Genomic DNA, 14,522 nt, shown 5'->3' with positions numbered 1-14,522 from the left:
GCACTACCGCCGTTTTCCCCCCATCTACAAACAAACGACAGACATCTGCTAACCTGCTTCTCCCTCTACGCCCCTACGCCCCTCATGTAAATGGACGCACACACATACACACATGCACACACACACTCGCGCGCGAGCGCGCGCACACACACACACACACACACACACACACACACACAATATTCACAGGTCCACACATACAACGCGCATACACTCTCACATCTGAAGACCCAATTTCCGCACTCCCGCCCCCCTTCCAAGACCCCATAGTTCTGTTTCCCAGGAGGCCCGGGTGGGGAAGTGACAAGGCGTTAGGAGGGATCACCTCAGCATCTGAGGAGGATGTGTGGGGGGGGGGGGGGGGGGGGGGGTGGTAAGGTTGTCTGTCACAGCTTCTAACGATGACATCATCCACGCGACTGTCACAGCTGACATGGGAGTTCCGCCTCCCAGTGCTACCGCCGTACCCCCCCCCCGACCACTGTGCTCACTCTTAACAACAGGGGGGGGGGGGGGGGGGGGGGGGGGGTGGTGGGAAAGCCATTTTTCACGGCCTACACGTGGGGGGGGAGTCTAAGTTGGAGTGCTTTGTTGGGGGAGGGACGGGGTGGGGGGCGTAGCGGGGGGGGGGGGGGGGTGATGGCGGCAATAACAAATTATTGATATTGACGTCATCATCCTCCTCTGTCTTTTTGGGTGTGTCCAGGCTGTGCCCCGTCAGATGAGCCGGGTGGAGGCGCGCATGGTGTTCTCCGAGCTGTAGTGGGCGTTGTTCTGCTTCTGCCTGTTGATCCTGTTGCTCCGCGGGCACTTCCTGTCCAGATGTAAAGAGAGAGAGAGAGAGAGAGCGAGAGAGAGAGAGAGAGGTCAGGTTTTCTCAGTGAAGATCCACTCAGCATCCAAATGTAGACATTGGAGGAGCGCTACCACTGAACAGAAACTATGTGATGGGAGTGATTGACTGAACCTTTGATGCAAGGACTGACAGTTTGTGACAGTTACAATTTTCTTTTTAACATCACACCTTGAGAAGACAAGAAAGAAAGACAACCATTACAAGCTTCAGCCCAATGAATGCTTGGAGCTTCCCCTGAAATATCAGAAAGAAAGCCTCCATGTTAAACATCAAGAGCTGCAAAGAGTGGAAATTATGACATAAGCCAACAGAAAGCCTCTAACCTCACAGAGGATATAACACCGAAGGGCATTACTACAATTCCAAGTTAGTGCGGTAATACAAACAAAACAAAACAACCCTGCAGCAATTACAATAGGACAGATTCTGTGAAAATGAGATCAGCAAACAGACCTGTCCTATAACATCTGACATCTACTGTATGTGGCATACAAACTGTCTCAATTCCTGAGGCGAGGCAAAGAGAAAAATGCTTTTGACTGGCCCTAAGCCTATATTCTGGCTTTCACTGCCACCTGGCGGTCTGTTGGGTGACTTGCGAGTCTAAATGAGGGGAGAATTCATAGTGTTCTCATGACGTGTTGTGCCAGTCAATATGGCGCAATGCCACAGCTCATTGGCCACGGTTGTCATTTAACGATAATCACTTATTATCTGATTATGATCACCTGTGCTCGCCGACCAAGACGCCTTGCAATTGAATAACATGAGGAGACCCTTTTCCAGCCAGGCACATCTCGGCTTTGGTCTGGCGAGGCATGACTTGCATTCCATTTCAAGCTGCCTCCGTGAACAATCGGCAATATCGACGAGGAGACAGTAGAGGCAACAAATACATTGGCAACTACATGATGCCGGCAAGGCCGACCATAGAGATGGATAAGAATGGTTGGTATGATTGTCATTCAAATGGTGCTAAAATCACATTACTAAAATGACTGGACCCATAAATTAGCTGCAGCTCTGTTTAAAATGTTATAATCTTTTTTAACCTTTTAATATTTGAGTTATGTATGTGCATGTGTGTGCGCACTCTTTGTGAGGTATAAGTGTATTCCACTTGCTGTGTGTATTGTGTATATTGTCGTAGGAAATATTATCATGTCATTATAGATCTGTGTTGAGATATCATTTTATCTTTGTACAGCTTGACTGGTTCAATATGGCCAGCTAGTATAATGTGTGTGTGTCTCTTTAAAAGGTCCAAAAGTACCAAGGTTATCTTCCCAGCCAGCCAACGCAAGGTTGTGCTATTACTTCCCGTAATTGGGAACCATTTTTATTTACTATTCATCATCATATCTGATGTATAATGTTACGTCTATTTCTGTGTATAATGTACGTTCTGACCAGAGCTCTTGGTCACTTTATGGTCAGACGCTAGTGTGTGAACATGATGTATCTGTCTGTAAACTGTCCTTTCATTGTGGCCACAGTGAAATAAACTTCTATTTCTTTTTTTTAATAACGACTCACAATGATTACAAAACGGCTCATCTTTTGTCCTTTAACATTTTCCATAACAATATTTAGTGCTGTGAGCAGATTTGATCACTTGCCTCAGCCTGTTGCCTCGAGGGTTGAGGGTGTACTGTAGTGAACTTGACCTGCATAATTTATGGACTGGACCAACACTTTGTGATGTGAGAACAACATCCGGTTACAATTGGAATCCCTAGGGTCAAAGGGCTAGAGCGAGGGTCTGGGGGGCTAGAGTACCTCAGCTGGAGGCTGTGTGTGTGTGTGTGTGACGTGTGTGTGTGTGTGTGTGTGTGTGTGTGTGTGTGTGTGTGTGTGTGTGTGTGTGTGTGTGTGTGTGTGTGTAGTCACACAGGATTATGATTGCACGTGTACCTTGGGTACGGCAAAATCGTAGGGTGCATTATGTGTGCGCGTGTGCATGTGTATATATTCTTTGTGAGGTATGAGTATATTCCACTGCATGTGTGTCTTGTGTATTATGTTTGTGTTATACGTTCTGCTCTTGTTCCCCCCTGTGTCTGTCTCTCCCTCTCTCCTATTTCAGGTATTGTATTGTACTGTATTGTACCTCTCAACGTCATTGTAAATGAGAGCTCGCTCTCAATGATCTTTTGAGATTAGATAAAGATTGAATGAATGAACAGGTGCCCTCTCTCCTCTTTCATGTGCCATCTCTCCTCTTTCCTCTCTCTCCTCTCTCCTCTTTCAAGTGCCCTCTCCTCTTTCCTCTCTCTCCTGAAATGGGAGCTGAACATTAACGCTCTCTATAAAACGTCCCGGAAGAGGATGCTCTTCCTGCGTCAGCTGAGGAAGTTCAGGCTGCCGAGGACCATGATGGCTCAGTTTTACACCTCCATCATCGAGACTATCCTCACCCTCTCCATCATCACCTGGTTCCCTGCGGCCACGGTCAGGGACAAGGCCAAGCTGCAGCGGGTGATACGATCGGCTGCTCCCTTCCCTCCCTCGAGTCCCTACATTCCACCAGGGCCTTGAGGAGGGTGAGGAAGATCATGGCAGACCCCGCCCACCCGGGTCACAACCTCTTCACCCTGCTTCCCCACGGTAGGTGGCTACGGCTGCCCAAGACACTGAAAACCCGCCACAGACTCAGTTTCTTCCCCTCAGCATCTCGCCTAGTAAATGAGTCAGGTGTCCCCCTGCTCCACCCCCCCCTCTATGGCAAGCTGCGAGAGCTGGAATTTTAAACTTTATTCTGCACTGACAACATGTCCTTAGCCATTGCACTTTATTGTCTTGTCATTGTCTCACTGTTTTGTCCTGTTTTGCACTTTTTTATTTGTGAAAACACGAGTATAGACATATACATGAGTAATCGCGATGGCGATGGGATCATTGGGGATTATTCTTTTTGGACTACCTTCTGGCTAAGGTAAGGTATATTCTATGTCTATTTTACCGAACCTGAAACATGTTTTTGTATCGATCACAGTGTCGTATTTTACCAGACCTCAACCATGCTTTGGCGCAAAATTGAGTAAAGATGGGGTAAAGAGCGTGGCGCTCAAAAAGTTAACCCCTAATTGCTCCCGATGAGCAGGTTGGCACCTTGCGTGGTTGCCTCTGCTGTCGGTGTGTGAATGGGTGAATGTGAACAAACATTTAGCGCTTTGGATCATTTTATTATTATTGTTTTTTTTTTTACACTCTTGCCACTAGGGTCTAGAGTGAGGTTTGGTGCTAGAGTGAGGGGCTAGAGTGAGGGAGGGGCTAGAGTGAGATTTGGGCTAGAGTGAGGGAGGGGCTAGTGTATTGGAATACATGTGTCGGCCTCCATTGATGAAGGGGCGAGAGTCGCGAGACATGTCAATTACACACAGCTGCCGGGTGGAAAACTCGATCTGATCGATTTTTCTTTTTTTTGCCAATGCCCACTGTCACCTACCCGCGACCCCACTTTGGGTCGCGACCCGTAGTTTGAGAACCGCTGGGCTAGAGTGAGGTAGACACACACACACACACAGAGACACACACCTGTAGAAATGCAACACCCTGGGGCTCATTAGCTATGTTTGTCTCTGTGTGTGAATTGGAGAGCTTTTGGCACAAGAAGGTTGTCATATCCACATAGCTGAGAATGCTAACTAAATTGTTAGCTAAATTAGTTAAGTTTCTAGCTCTATTTTGATGATTTTGAAAGAGAATTGAGCCCATTCCTACCGGAGATACAGATTTGAAAGATATATATATATATATATATATATATATATATATATATATATATATATATATATATATATATATATATATATATGCGTGTGCGTGTGTGTGTGTGTGTGTGTGTATGTGTGTGTGTGGTATATACCTTTTAGCCTTTTTATGATGAAGTATTTAGGGAAAGCTCTTGCTCCTGAAACCAAAATGTGTGTGGATCCTTTGGGGAGAGACTCCAGGGCCCTCATTTATTAACACTTCTTAGAGAGTGTTCTATTTTCATACGTAAGCACAGAATTTAGAATGTGTGCACGCACAGAAATATTGGGATTTATCAACCGTGCGTACACAGGTCCTACGCTCCTCCGTGTTGATAAATACCTATTTGTTCTACCGTCAATGCTCGTGCATGATTATCCATATATGGTCATAAACCCCCCCCCATGGGATGTGAAATAATGGACTGACCCGAGCGGAACTCTGAGAAACTTCACGGGAGATTGTTCACTGAGGCGCTGCCGAACCAAGAAGACACAACCGATGTTAAACTTATGGGATAAATAAAAGGCTGACTTGTACACGGTGATGTCAGATATCAACGGCTCCCTAAGACCATTGCTGCAATTCTGCCTGGACAGCTCAAAATACTAATAAAGACCGTTCGTTGACCACTGTTTGGCGTTGGTGGTGTGTCATTATAACCGTGCTGTAATATGAATGCCTTTATTAGTTGTGTTCGATTGGCTATAATATGATTTTTAGAGGCTTAATACCGACAACAAAATAGATGCCTCTAAAAATCATATACTATTAGGTAGCCTATATGAATTACATATAATAGCAGCCATAGCCTACATTATGCAACAGTAACTTGCGCATATATAATAGCACAATGCACAGCCCTGCGAAACCTGCACAGTGAACTAACTTGATCATTAATCTAGCTGTTGTATCTTTACGTTCATGAAAACATTAAATAATATGTTTTCATTGCATTAATAGCCTATATTCTCAAATGGCATTTAATGGCTATCCAACTCCTCGTCGCTATCCTCGCGGACGGACCAGTGTATATTCATATAATAGTTTACTCTATCAGCATACCAGCATGTAATACGTTCTGAGTGTGTATCTACCTCAACTCCTTATTATTTTGCGCATAGATTGCAGAAATACGGAAACGTTTTGATTTATATTAAAAGGCTTTGACATTGTAAAACTAAATACGTGGAATTCTGTAAGCATAATACAAGTCATATCACCCACACGATATGCTCTGTGTCCAGAGCATGTATGCTTTTCATTCATTTAAGACACATTATTGCAAGGGTTTTGTAATACACATACACCCTCTGTTCTCATTGCAATGCGTTTTTTATTCTTTCTTATACAGTAGGAAGGGGGAAGAACACTATATCGTGGGTGTTCATATGACTTGTATTCTGCTTACAAACACCTTCCGGCTCTCGACATGAACGGTCGCAGAATATCCAGCTCTTGCTGTTCCCATGGAAACCAACAACAAAAAGAAGATATACAGGAATATTTATGCATTTCTTGCTCGCCATACTTTGGATTACAGACGTGTGTCTGAATTCAGCACAGAATCGTCAGGAAACGGCGGTGGAAGGCAACAAACGCGCAAATCTACAGTCCCATTGTGACTTTTACCTGTTGAATGGCTCGGAGAGTAAACATCCGGCTATTGGAGCGGCAACTATTCACAGACTGTTGACGGCGAATCCCGAAAGAAAGAGACTACCCCCGACAGGCAAGTTTGAGATAGAAAATCGATGTTTTTATTGTATTTGCTCCTGTCTGGAGACATTCATCAGAACCCAGGACCTGTTTTAACGCGCCAACAGGCGAAGAATCAACGGCTCATCCTCACACCGTCAATAGCATGCATCTCCACACCGTCGCCGGCCCAGGACACAACGGCCAGCGGATGCACCAACCGACCAGCAGGCGGCGACATCCCCTCACCGAAGCCCAAGCAGAGGAGCCGAGATGCAAGAGGGAGAGAGCTTGCAATCAGGGGACTCATATCAGCGCGGGACGTGAGCACCAGGGACCCGCCGGTTGACTCGGCTAGCCCCGCCAGGACAGCTAGACTAACCGACCCACCCCCCCTCCCCCACAACGGAGGGCCTCCAGACACATCTGAGGACAGCAACCAGCCCCCCCCCCACGTCGCGGGCTTTCACACCGACCAAATACACCAGCAGAGGACAAAGGATCATCCCCACCCCCCCTCCTAACATCAATGAACACAGGACCCCATCCCCCCCTCCCCACCTACCGCCACAAGATCAACCACACACCACAGTGGAAAAACAATTTGAACTAGACGACATTAATGAAATAACAAACTCAAATGGACTTCACATATTTCACTTAAACATAAACAGCTTGAAACCGAAATTGGCTGAAATCAGACATTTGTTTCTAAACGGTAAGGCTAATATATTATGTTTCACAGAAACAAAACTTGACTCATCTGTTCAGGATCCAGAGATAGAAATCGAGGACTATTCAATCATCAGGAGGGATAGGAACCAGTATGGAGGTGGTGTCTGTGTGTATATACACAAAGATACCAAATTCAGCAACCGTACTGACCTTAACCATGACGAGATTGAAACTGTATGGATTGAAATCTTATTTGAAAGGGCAAAATCAGTACTAATAGGCACAATCTATAGACCACCAGAACAGAGTGGCTTTTATGACACACTTGATGGGTGCTTAACTGGGGTGGAGGGCGTAGAAAAAATCCTTATTGGGGACTGGAACACGGATATGCTACGTAAAGCAGCACCCGTCTTCAAGGCCTTCAGTAGATTTTCTGATCTGCACGGTTTCAGCCAGCTAATCACCCAACCCACAAGGGTGTGTGAATCAACCCAGACTACCATTGACCTCATCCTGACCTCCGACAAGTCCATGATCTCCAATAAAGGGGTGATAGCATGCGGGTTAAGTGATCATTATATGATATTCTGTTCCCGCAAAAAGCCAAAGCAAAAGGCTGGCTGTCACAAAATGGTCACATCTAGAGACCTCAAAACGTACTCTAGCGAGGCCTTTAACCTTGAACTGAAGAGCCTGGACTGGTCAGATGAACTCAATGGTACTGGTTGAAGACGCCTGGCTTGGCTTCAAAACCAAATTCTCAACAATACTAAACAACATGGCCCCCCTAAGAACCACCAGGGTAAAAAATCGCGCTGAGCCGTGGATGCACACTGAAATACTGACCGCTATGAAAGCCAGAGACAAAAAATGTGAACTCCAAGCCCACGTGACTGAACTCAAACTAGAAAGAAACAGACTAAGAAATGACGTAAACTCCATGATAAAAACTGCAAAAAAAAATTTCATCAATGACAAAACTGAGGAAAACAAAAATAAACCACGTGAACTTTGGAAATTACTCAATAATCAACTAGGCTGCAGTAAAAAACTTAAAACCAGGTTCTCAAACATAAACATAAAGACGGACAACACGCTCATCACAGACAAACTGGATGTAGCCAATTACTTAAACACTTTCTTCACAAACATAGCCACAACACTGGTAAACAAACTACCCTCCCACTCAGGGCAGTATGGGGTAGAACACATAGTAGCATACTACAAGAACCTAGGCGTCCACAAAGACGATTTCAAACTGGAAATGGTAACTACAGATGAGGTACTCAATAAACTGAGCGCCCTCCAACCGAACAAGGCCACTGGCCATGACAACATCCCCTCCAAATTCCTCAGAGACTCAGCAGCCGCCATCACCCCAGTCATCACACACATAATAAACCTCTCCATAAAACAGGGACACGTCCCCAAGGACTTCAAAATAGCGAGAGTAACACCCCTGCACAAAAAGGGCAGCAAATTAGACCCAGGCAACTACCGCCCTGTTTCTATCCTTACATCCATCTCGAAAGTCATGGAAAAAATAGTATACGAACAGGTCGAAAAGTACCTTACGGATAAAAATCTAATCTACGAATTCCAATCTGGCTTCAGAACATCCCACTCCACTGACACATGCCTTCTCTATTTGAACGACCACATCAAGCAAGAGGTGGACGCGGGTAAATACTGCGGCATGGTCATGCTAGACCTACAAAAGGCCTTCGACACTGTCAATCACACCATTCTGATTGACAAGCTAAAAGCAATTGGTTTTGATAGTTTATCAGTGAGCTGGATACAATCCTACCTGGAGGGGAGAGAACAGATGGTGGAGGTAAACGGTACCCTATCCCCCCCCCTCACAGTGAACTGTGGTGTTCCACAAGGAAGCATACTAGGACCACTACTGTTCCTAATTTATGCAAATGACATGTCGTCAGCTTGTGACTGCAACTTGTTCCTGTTTGCGGACGACTCAGCCCTGCTGGTCTCTGACAAGAACAAATTACAGGTTGAAAAAACCCTCAGCTCGGAACTAGGCAAAATCTGCATATGGCTCGCCGACAACAAACTATCATTACACATGGGCAAAACAGAGTCCATTCTCTTCGGTTCAAATAACAAACTCAGCAAAACAGACTTCTCAGTTACAGTGGGTGACAATATTGTCACAAGGAAAGATGAAATTACCTACCTGGGTTCCATCCTAGAGGCTAATCTTTCCTGTGACAAAATGGCATCCAATGTAATAAAAAAAGTCAATCAACGAACTCGATTCTTGTACCGGATCTCCTCCCTGGTAAACAAGAATACCCTGAAGACTCTGGCAGGAGCACTCATTCAAGGGTACTACGACTATGCTTGCACCTCATGGTACCAAAGCACCTCAAAGGCACTAAAAACCAAATTACAAACATCTCAAAACAAACTAGTCAGACTACTGCTTGACTTGACTCCTAGAACCCACCTCACCCCTGCACACTTTGCCAACCTAGGATGGCTTAGAGTAGACGACAGAGTACAGCAACTTGCAATGGGCCTGGTCTACAAGATACACTACACGACCAAGGTACCCATGTACATGTCAAAATACTTCCCAAAGGTCAGTGAATACCACGATCATAACACCAGAGGGAGCTCCACAAATCATGTAAAACCCAGATTCGGCACAAACAAGGGACTAAACACGTTTCGCAATTATGCCACAACAATGTGGAACGCCCTACCCAAAGCTGTAAAGGAATGTAAATCACTACCCACCTTCAAAAACACTCTCAAAGAACACCTACGGGAGACTGCAATTCAAAACTGGCCCCTACAAATGTCCTAACCCAGTTGTACAATAAAGACCAAGCATGGCTTTGTCAGTATTCCAATGTACAGCCCCACCCAACCCAACACCTACCCAACCTCCTCCAATGTACAGTTTCCATGTCAAATGTATGTCAGTATTCCAATGTACAGTGTCCCCCCCCCCCTACCCAACCCCCCCCCCCCCCCCCCCCCCACCTCCAATGTACAGCCCCACCCCACCTACCCAACCTCCCCCAATGCACAGTTTCTATGTCAAATGTATATACTCTTCTTCTGGATTTTTTTAGTATCACAAACAGTACTGTATTTGAAAATCTGGTATGTCATAAATGTATAGATGTAGCAGTACTGTCTATCTGTATGTCATGTGTGTCATATGATGAATTGAAAATGGGGGACCCTGATGGAAACAAGACGAAAGTCTTTCTCAGGTCTGCATCCTCTTAACAATTGTATGTATTGAGCTGTACTGTACTGTACCCATTCTGCAATCTGTTAATAAACTTTTCAATCAATCAATCAATACAGCTTCGAAATTCCACTTGTTTCGTTTAACGTAAAGCCTTTTAAATATAATCAAAACGTTCCCGTGTTTCTGCGGTCTGTGCGCAAAATAATAACGAGTTGAGCTACGTGGAGCGCAGTCAGTCAGTACACCCCGTATATTCCGATAACGCTATATAAACCATGCTGCATTCATTCGGAGATAAAGACCTATTATTCCAAATGCTATTTATAGGGTTTTGACCATAATTACACTACTGTTGCTATTTTACAATGAACTATAATGAATTACGGTTCATACAGAACACGCCAGTGTTGAAACTAATGCACAGAAGCTTATTTCCTTGTTGTAATAATATATTCTACAAACGGGCGCCAGCTACGCATGCTCCGAGCTGTGCGTAAATATACGTACAAAGTCAAGCACAAGTTCAAATTGATAAGTCCCACACTTTGCTTAGAAATGATCATACGCAGGGGTTACGCACATATCTGTGCGTACGCAACGTTGATAAATGAGGGCCCAGGGCACTGCTCCAGTAAGAGTCGGACGTGTGATCATGTGACGTCCAATGACCTGTCATGTCCCTGGAGTCTGATGCATGTATGTGTGTATGTGTGTGTGTGTGTGTGTGTGTGTGTGTGTGTGTGTGTGTGTGTGTGTGTGTGTGTGTGTGTGTGTGTGTGTGTGTGTGTGTGTGTGTGTGTGTGTGTGTGTGTGTGTGTGTGTGTGTGTGTGTGTGTGTGTGTGTGTGTGTGTGTGTGTGTGTGTGTGTGTGTGTGTGTGTGTGTGTGTGTGTGTGTGTGTGTGTGTGTGTGTGTGTGTGTGTGTGTGTGTGTGTGTGTGTGTGTGTGTGTGTGTGTGTGTGTGTGAGTGAGACCCACCTGGTAATGCACAGGACCACCACACAGATGATGGCGACCTGCAGCGCTCCGATGATGGAGGCGATGAGGACATAGCGTAGCTTCCCAGAGCCTGGAACCACGTACAGCACGTTATACTCCTTAGTGTCACACTGGGGACCACTGAATCCTGAGTGACAGCTGGGACCACACACAGAGAAGAGAAGAGAAGAGAAGAGACAAGAAGAAAAGAGACATTTATTACGTGTATGTGACGGTACAAATAACCTTGTAACCAGAGAAGTATTATAGTTACAGTAGGGTTATAGTACAATAAACACAAAGTTCTACTACTCCTTCACTGAGAGCGCCATGACACTCTCCTTCAACCTGCCGGCTCTGCCCTATCGGTCTTCAGAGCAGAAACCTCCCGCAGAGCACGGTCCCAGTCTGCCCCAGAATGATTGGGCTCCCTGTCGGAGCCCTCTCCACCCTATGCGAGCAGCAGATGCTAAGGTCGGCAGGATCCTACAGGACGCCTCACACGTCCTGTCCCCTGCGTCTGAGCAGCTCCCCTCAGGACGCCCCGGCTCCTGTGCCCACTGCCCAGGCTGCGGGACACAGAGACGGGCAACCTTTGTCCCAGAGGCTGTTCGGCTCCTCGACTCCCAACCATCCCTGACCCTCTGCTCACCCTGCTAACCGCTCCCCCTAAACTCACTCAGACATGGTTCATGCACTGAACACCCCCCCCCCCCCCCCTGCGCGCGATGCCACACCCACACAATGACTTGCACATGGTTTTGACCCCAGACTGCTACCTCATCCATCTGCTTCGTAACCGACTGCAGTCGCACATCAATTATGTTACGTGGAATTACCATGCGCCTATATAGTATAGAACTACCCATCAATACACATACTGCATATTGCACTATTACTAGTATTATATTAGCATACTGTGTATAGCTTATTTTTGCACTGTATGCCATACAATGCATACTTCTAAATCAGCACTGTTGTATTGTATGTTGTGTGTTTATTTAATTTTTCTATTGTTATAAATCATATTAAAAATAAATCTTGTGTTGTGTTACTTGTTAATTGTACTACTCTACTCCTGTGCAATTGCTCCTTGGGGGCAAATAAAGTTAATTGAATTGAATAAAATACCTACATTTTGGCAGTTGATATCATCACTCTAAATTCATGTTGCAATCTTCACTGGCAGAAAAAAAGATGAAACACACACATGCACACGCACGTATGCACGTATGCACGCACGCACACACACACACACACACACACACATAAACATGCATAAACACATTATGCAAGAAAAACATGCACGCAACCTATATTTTAATATTTATCTGACAGGCACAAAGCATTTCACCGTAAAGCTTCACGTTGAGTCATTATTAGCTATTTTTTTTTACTAGAGAGTCTGTGTTTACTGTGTTTGAATTGAAACAACTGGTTGAAAATTAGGCCACCTGTGGATTTTGTGACTGTTCAGATACCAGTGTGATTGATGAGCCCTGCATGTGAGAGAGACAGAGAGGGAAAAAAGTTAGTTGGAAGGGAGAGAGAGAGAGAGAGAGAGAGAGAGATAAAGAGAAAATGGATGTGATGATGCAGAGCTCTAGTTTCTCTGCAACACCACAACAGCTGTGTGTAGAATGCTATGTTAGACAGACAGGTCAACAGAGTTGTTGTAGTAAACTGCATAAATCAGTTTGCTGTTTGGAACAACAGAGAGGTCTGGTCTGGAACTGAGTGTAGAAAAGAAGCGTACAACTTCCACAATGAGCTCCTCTTAAAGGTCCCATGTCTTATAAATGGCCTTTTCCAGTGTTTAGCATTGTTTCCTAGCAATGGGGGATCATATCAATGTGGTATGTGTCTCTAATTCTCATTTTGACTCATCAGTCTAGTCTTGAGTTCACAAGATCTTCCCTCACTCAACTAAGCCATTCAGATTTGACTGTTTTGCTGACGTGAATATGGCACTGATTTGCATATCTCCGCCCCTGGTTGTAGTCACCTCCACTGCCCACAATCAACCATTATTTAGTGCAGAGACCAGAGACCGCAAGGACGTGCAGTGAGTTAGCCTAACCTAAAAAGTATGAGCAACACGGGCAAGAAATGCTGTTCCTGGCTGCCAAGCTGCTAATATGTCTTTGCACACTTTTCCTAATGATGTCGTGCTTCGCCATCAATGGGCCAAGTTCGTTTTTGGATTTTTGCAAAGACGAAGGATAATGCTGCCGTGATTTCCTGGCTGTTGCTAAAGAAGGGGGCTAGCCTGTACCAAGTCTTCGGGAACGAAAGAAAGCATCGAATCAGTAAGTACATACAGTACGTCGTAATTAGTTAATTAGCTAATTAGCAGTAGGAGCTCATTCATTCATCCATTTGTGTATTACGGTACTCTTCCGTGTGTGTGTGCGTGCATTTCATATGGGAGTTGAAGCTGAGCCATTGGCCATTGATTCACTGTCGGTTATATTTATTATGGACAGAAGTTGTCTAATCATTACTCAGCAACTGTCAACTGTCTGCACATGTGTCAATACTAGTGTATTAATGTTACTATTACTGTAGCGTTTCTGCGTTTTGCGATTTTCCTATGTCTTATACAGTAGGAAGGGGGAAGAAGTGGGTGTTCCTATGACTTGTATTCAGCTTACAGCTTCGAAACTCCACTTATTTCGTTTTACAATGTCAAAGCCTTTTAAATATAATCAAAACGGTCCCGCATTTCTGTCCGCTTTATCGTTTTATGACAGACATCTGATAGTGTATGCGTGTTCGCGCAAGGGGGAGTCGGATTCGGCACAACACCGGTCGAGGCAGTTGAGAGCTCCCCAGAGTCCAGACTACAGCTGGGCGATACATTGTAGGCGATTGCCTAGAGCGAACAATTGAATATTATTATGAAGAGAAAGAGGACAAACGGTGATGATACATCCATAACATAAGGTGCGTTTTCACCAGACTGTTGGATTCTAGTATTTTCAAACAGGCTGGATGTAACCTTAGTTGGTGACTGTCACTCAAAGCGATTTGCAAGTATGGGCGGAACCAGGCCAAAACGGCTTGAAATCTTGAAGTGAAGAAATGCTGCTTTTGAATACTCGATTAGAAATATAAAACAATGAATTTTTTTGAGAAAAACCTTACAGATGTGTTCCATAGACTAACAGGAATTGTGTACATTTTTTCCAAATAGTGAAAGAAACAGTAAGATAGTTCCCATTTAATGAATATGCCCGATTTCCCAATTGTTACTCATTTAACAAGCTTTACAAACAAAACATTGCTCGTACTGATCACAGTCCTGTGCTGAATGTGACTATCAGGA

General features: G+C 44.9%; 1 protein-coding gene across 1 annotated transcript in view; it reads right to left on the bottom strand.

Moving 5' to 3' along the window:
• Nucleotides 1-627: 627 nt before the first annotated feature.
• tmeff2a (transmembrane protein with EGF-like and two follistatin-like domains 2a) overlaps nucleotides 628-14,522 on the bottom strand; it is a 513,177-nt gene continuing 499,282 nt past the window's right edge. The window contains 2 exon segments of the mRNA XM_084310368.1: nucleotides 628-814; nucleotides 11,195-11,353. Of these exon segments, the coding sequence (XP_084166494.1) occupies nucleotides 718-814; nucleotides 11,195-11,353 (256 nt within the window). The 3' untranslated portion in view covers nucleotides 628-717.

The sequence above is a fragment of the Notolepis coatsorum genome (assembly GCF_963971535.1).
Source record: "Notolepis coatsorum genome assembly, chromosome: 3".
In the NCBI taxonomy this organism is placed as follows: Eukaryota; Metazoa; Chordata; class Actinopteri; order Aulopiformes; family Paralepididae; genus Notolepis; species Notolepis coatsorum.
This window is presented reverse-complemented; position numbering and strand designations above follow the sequence as displayed.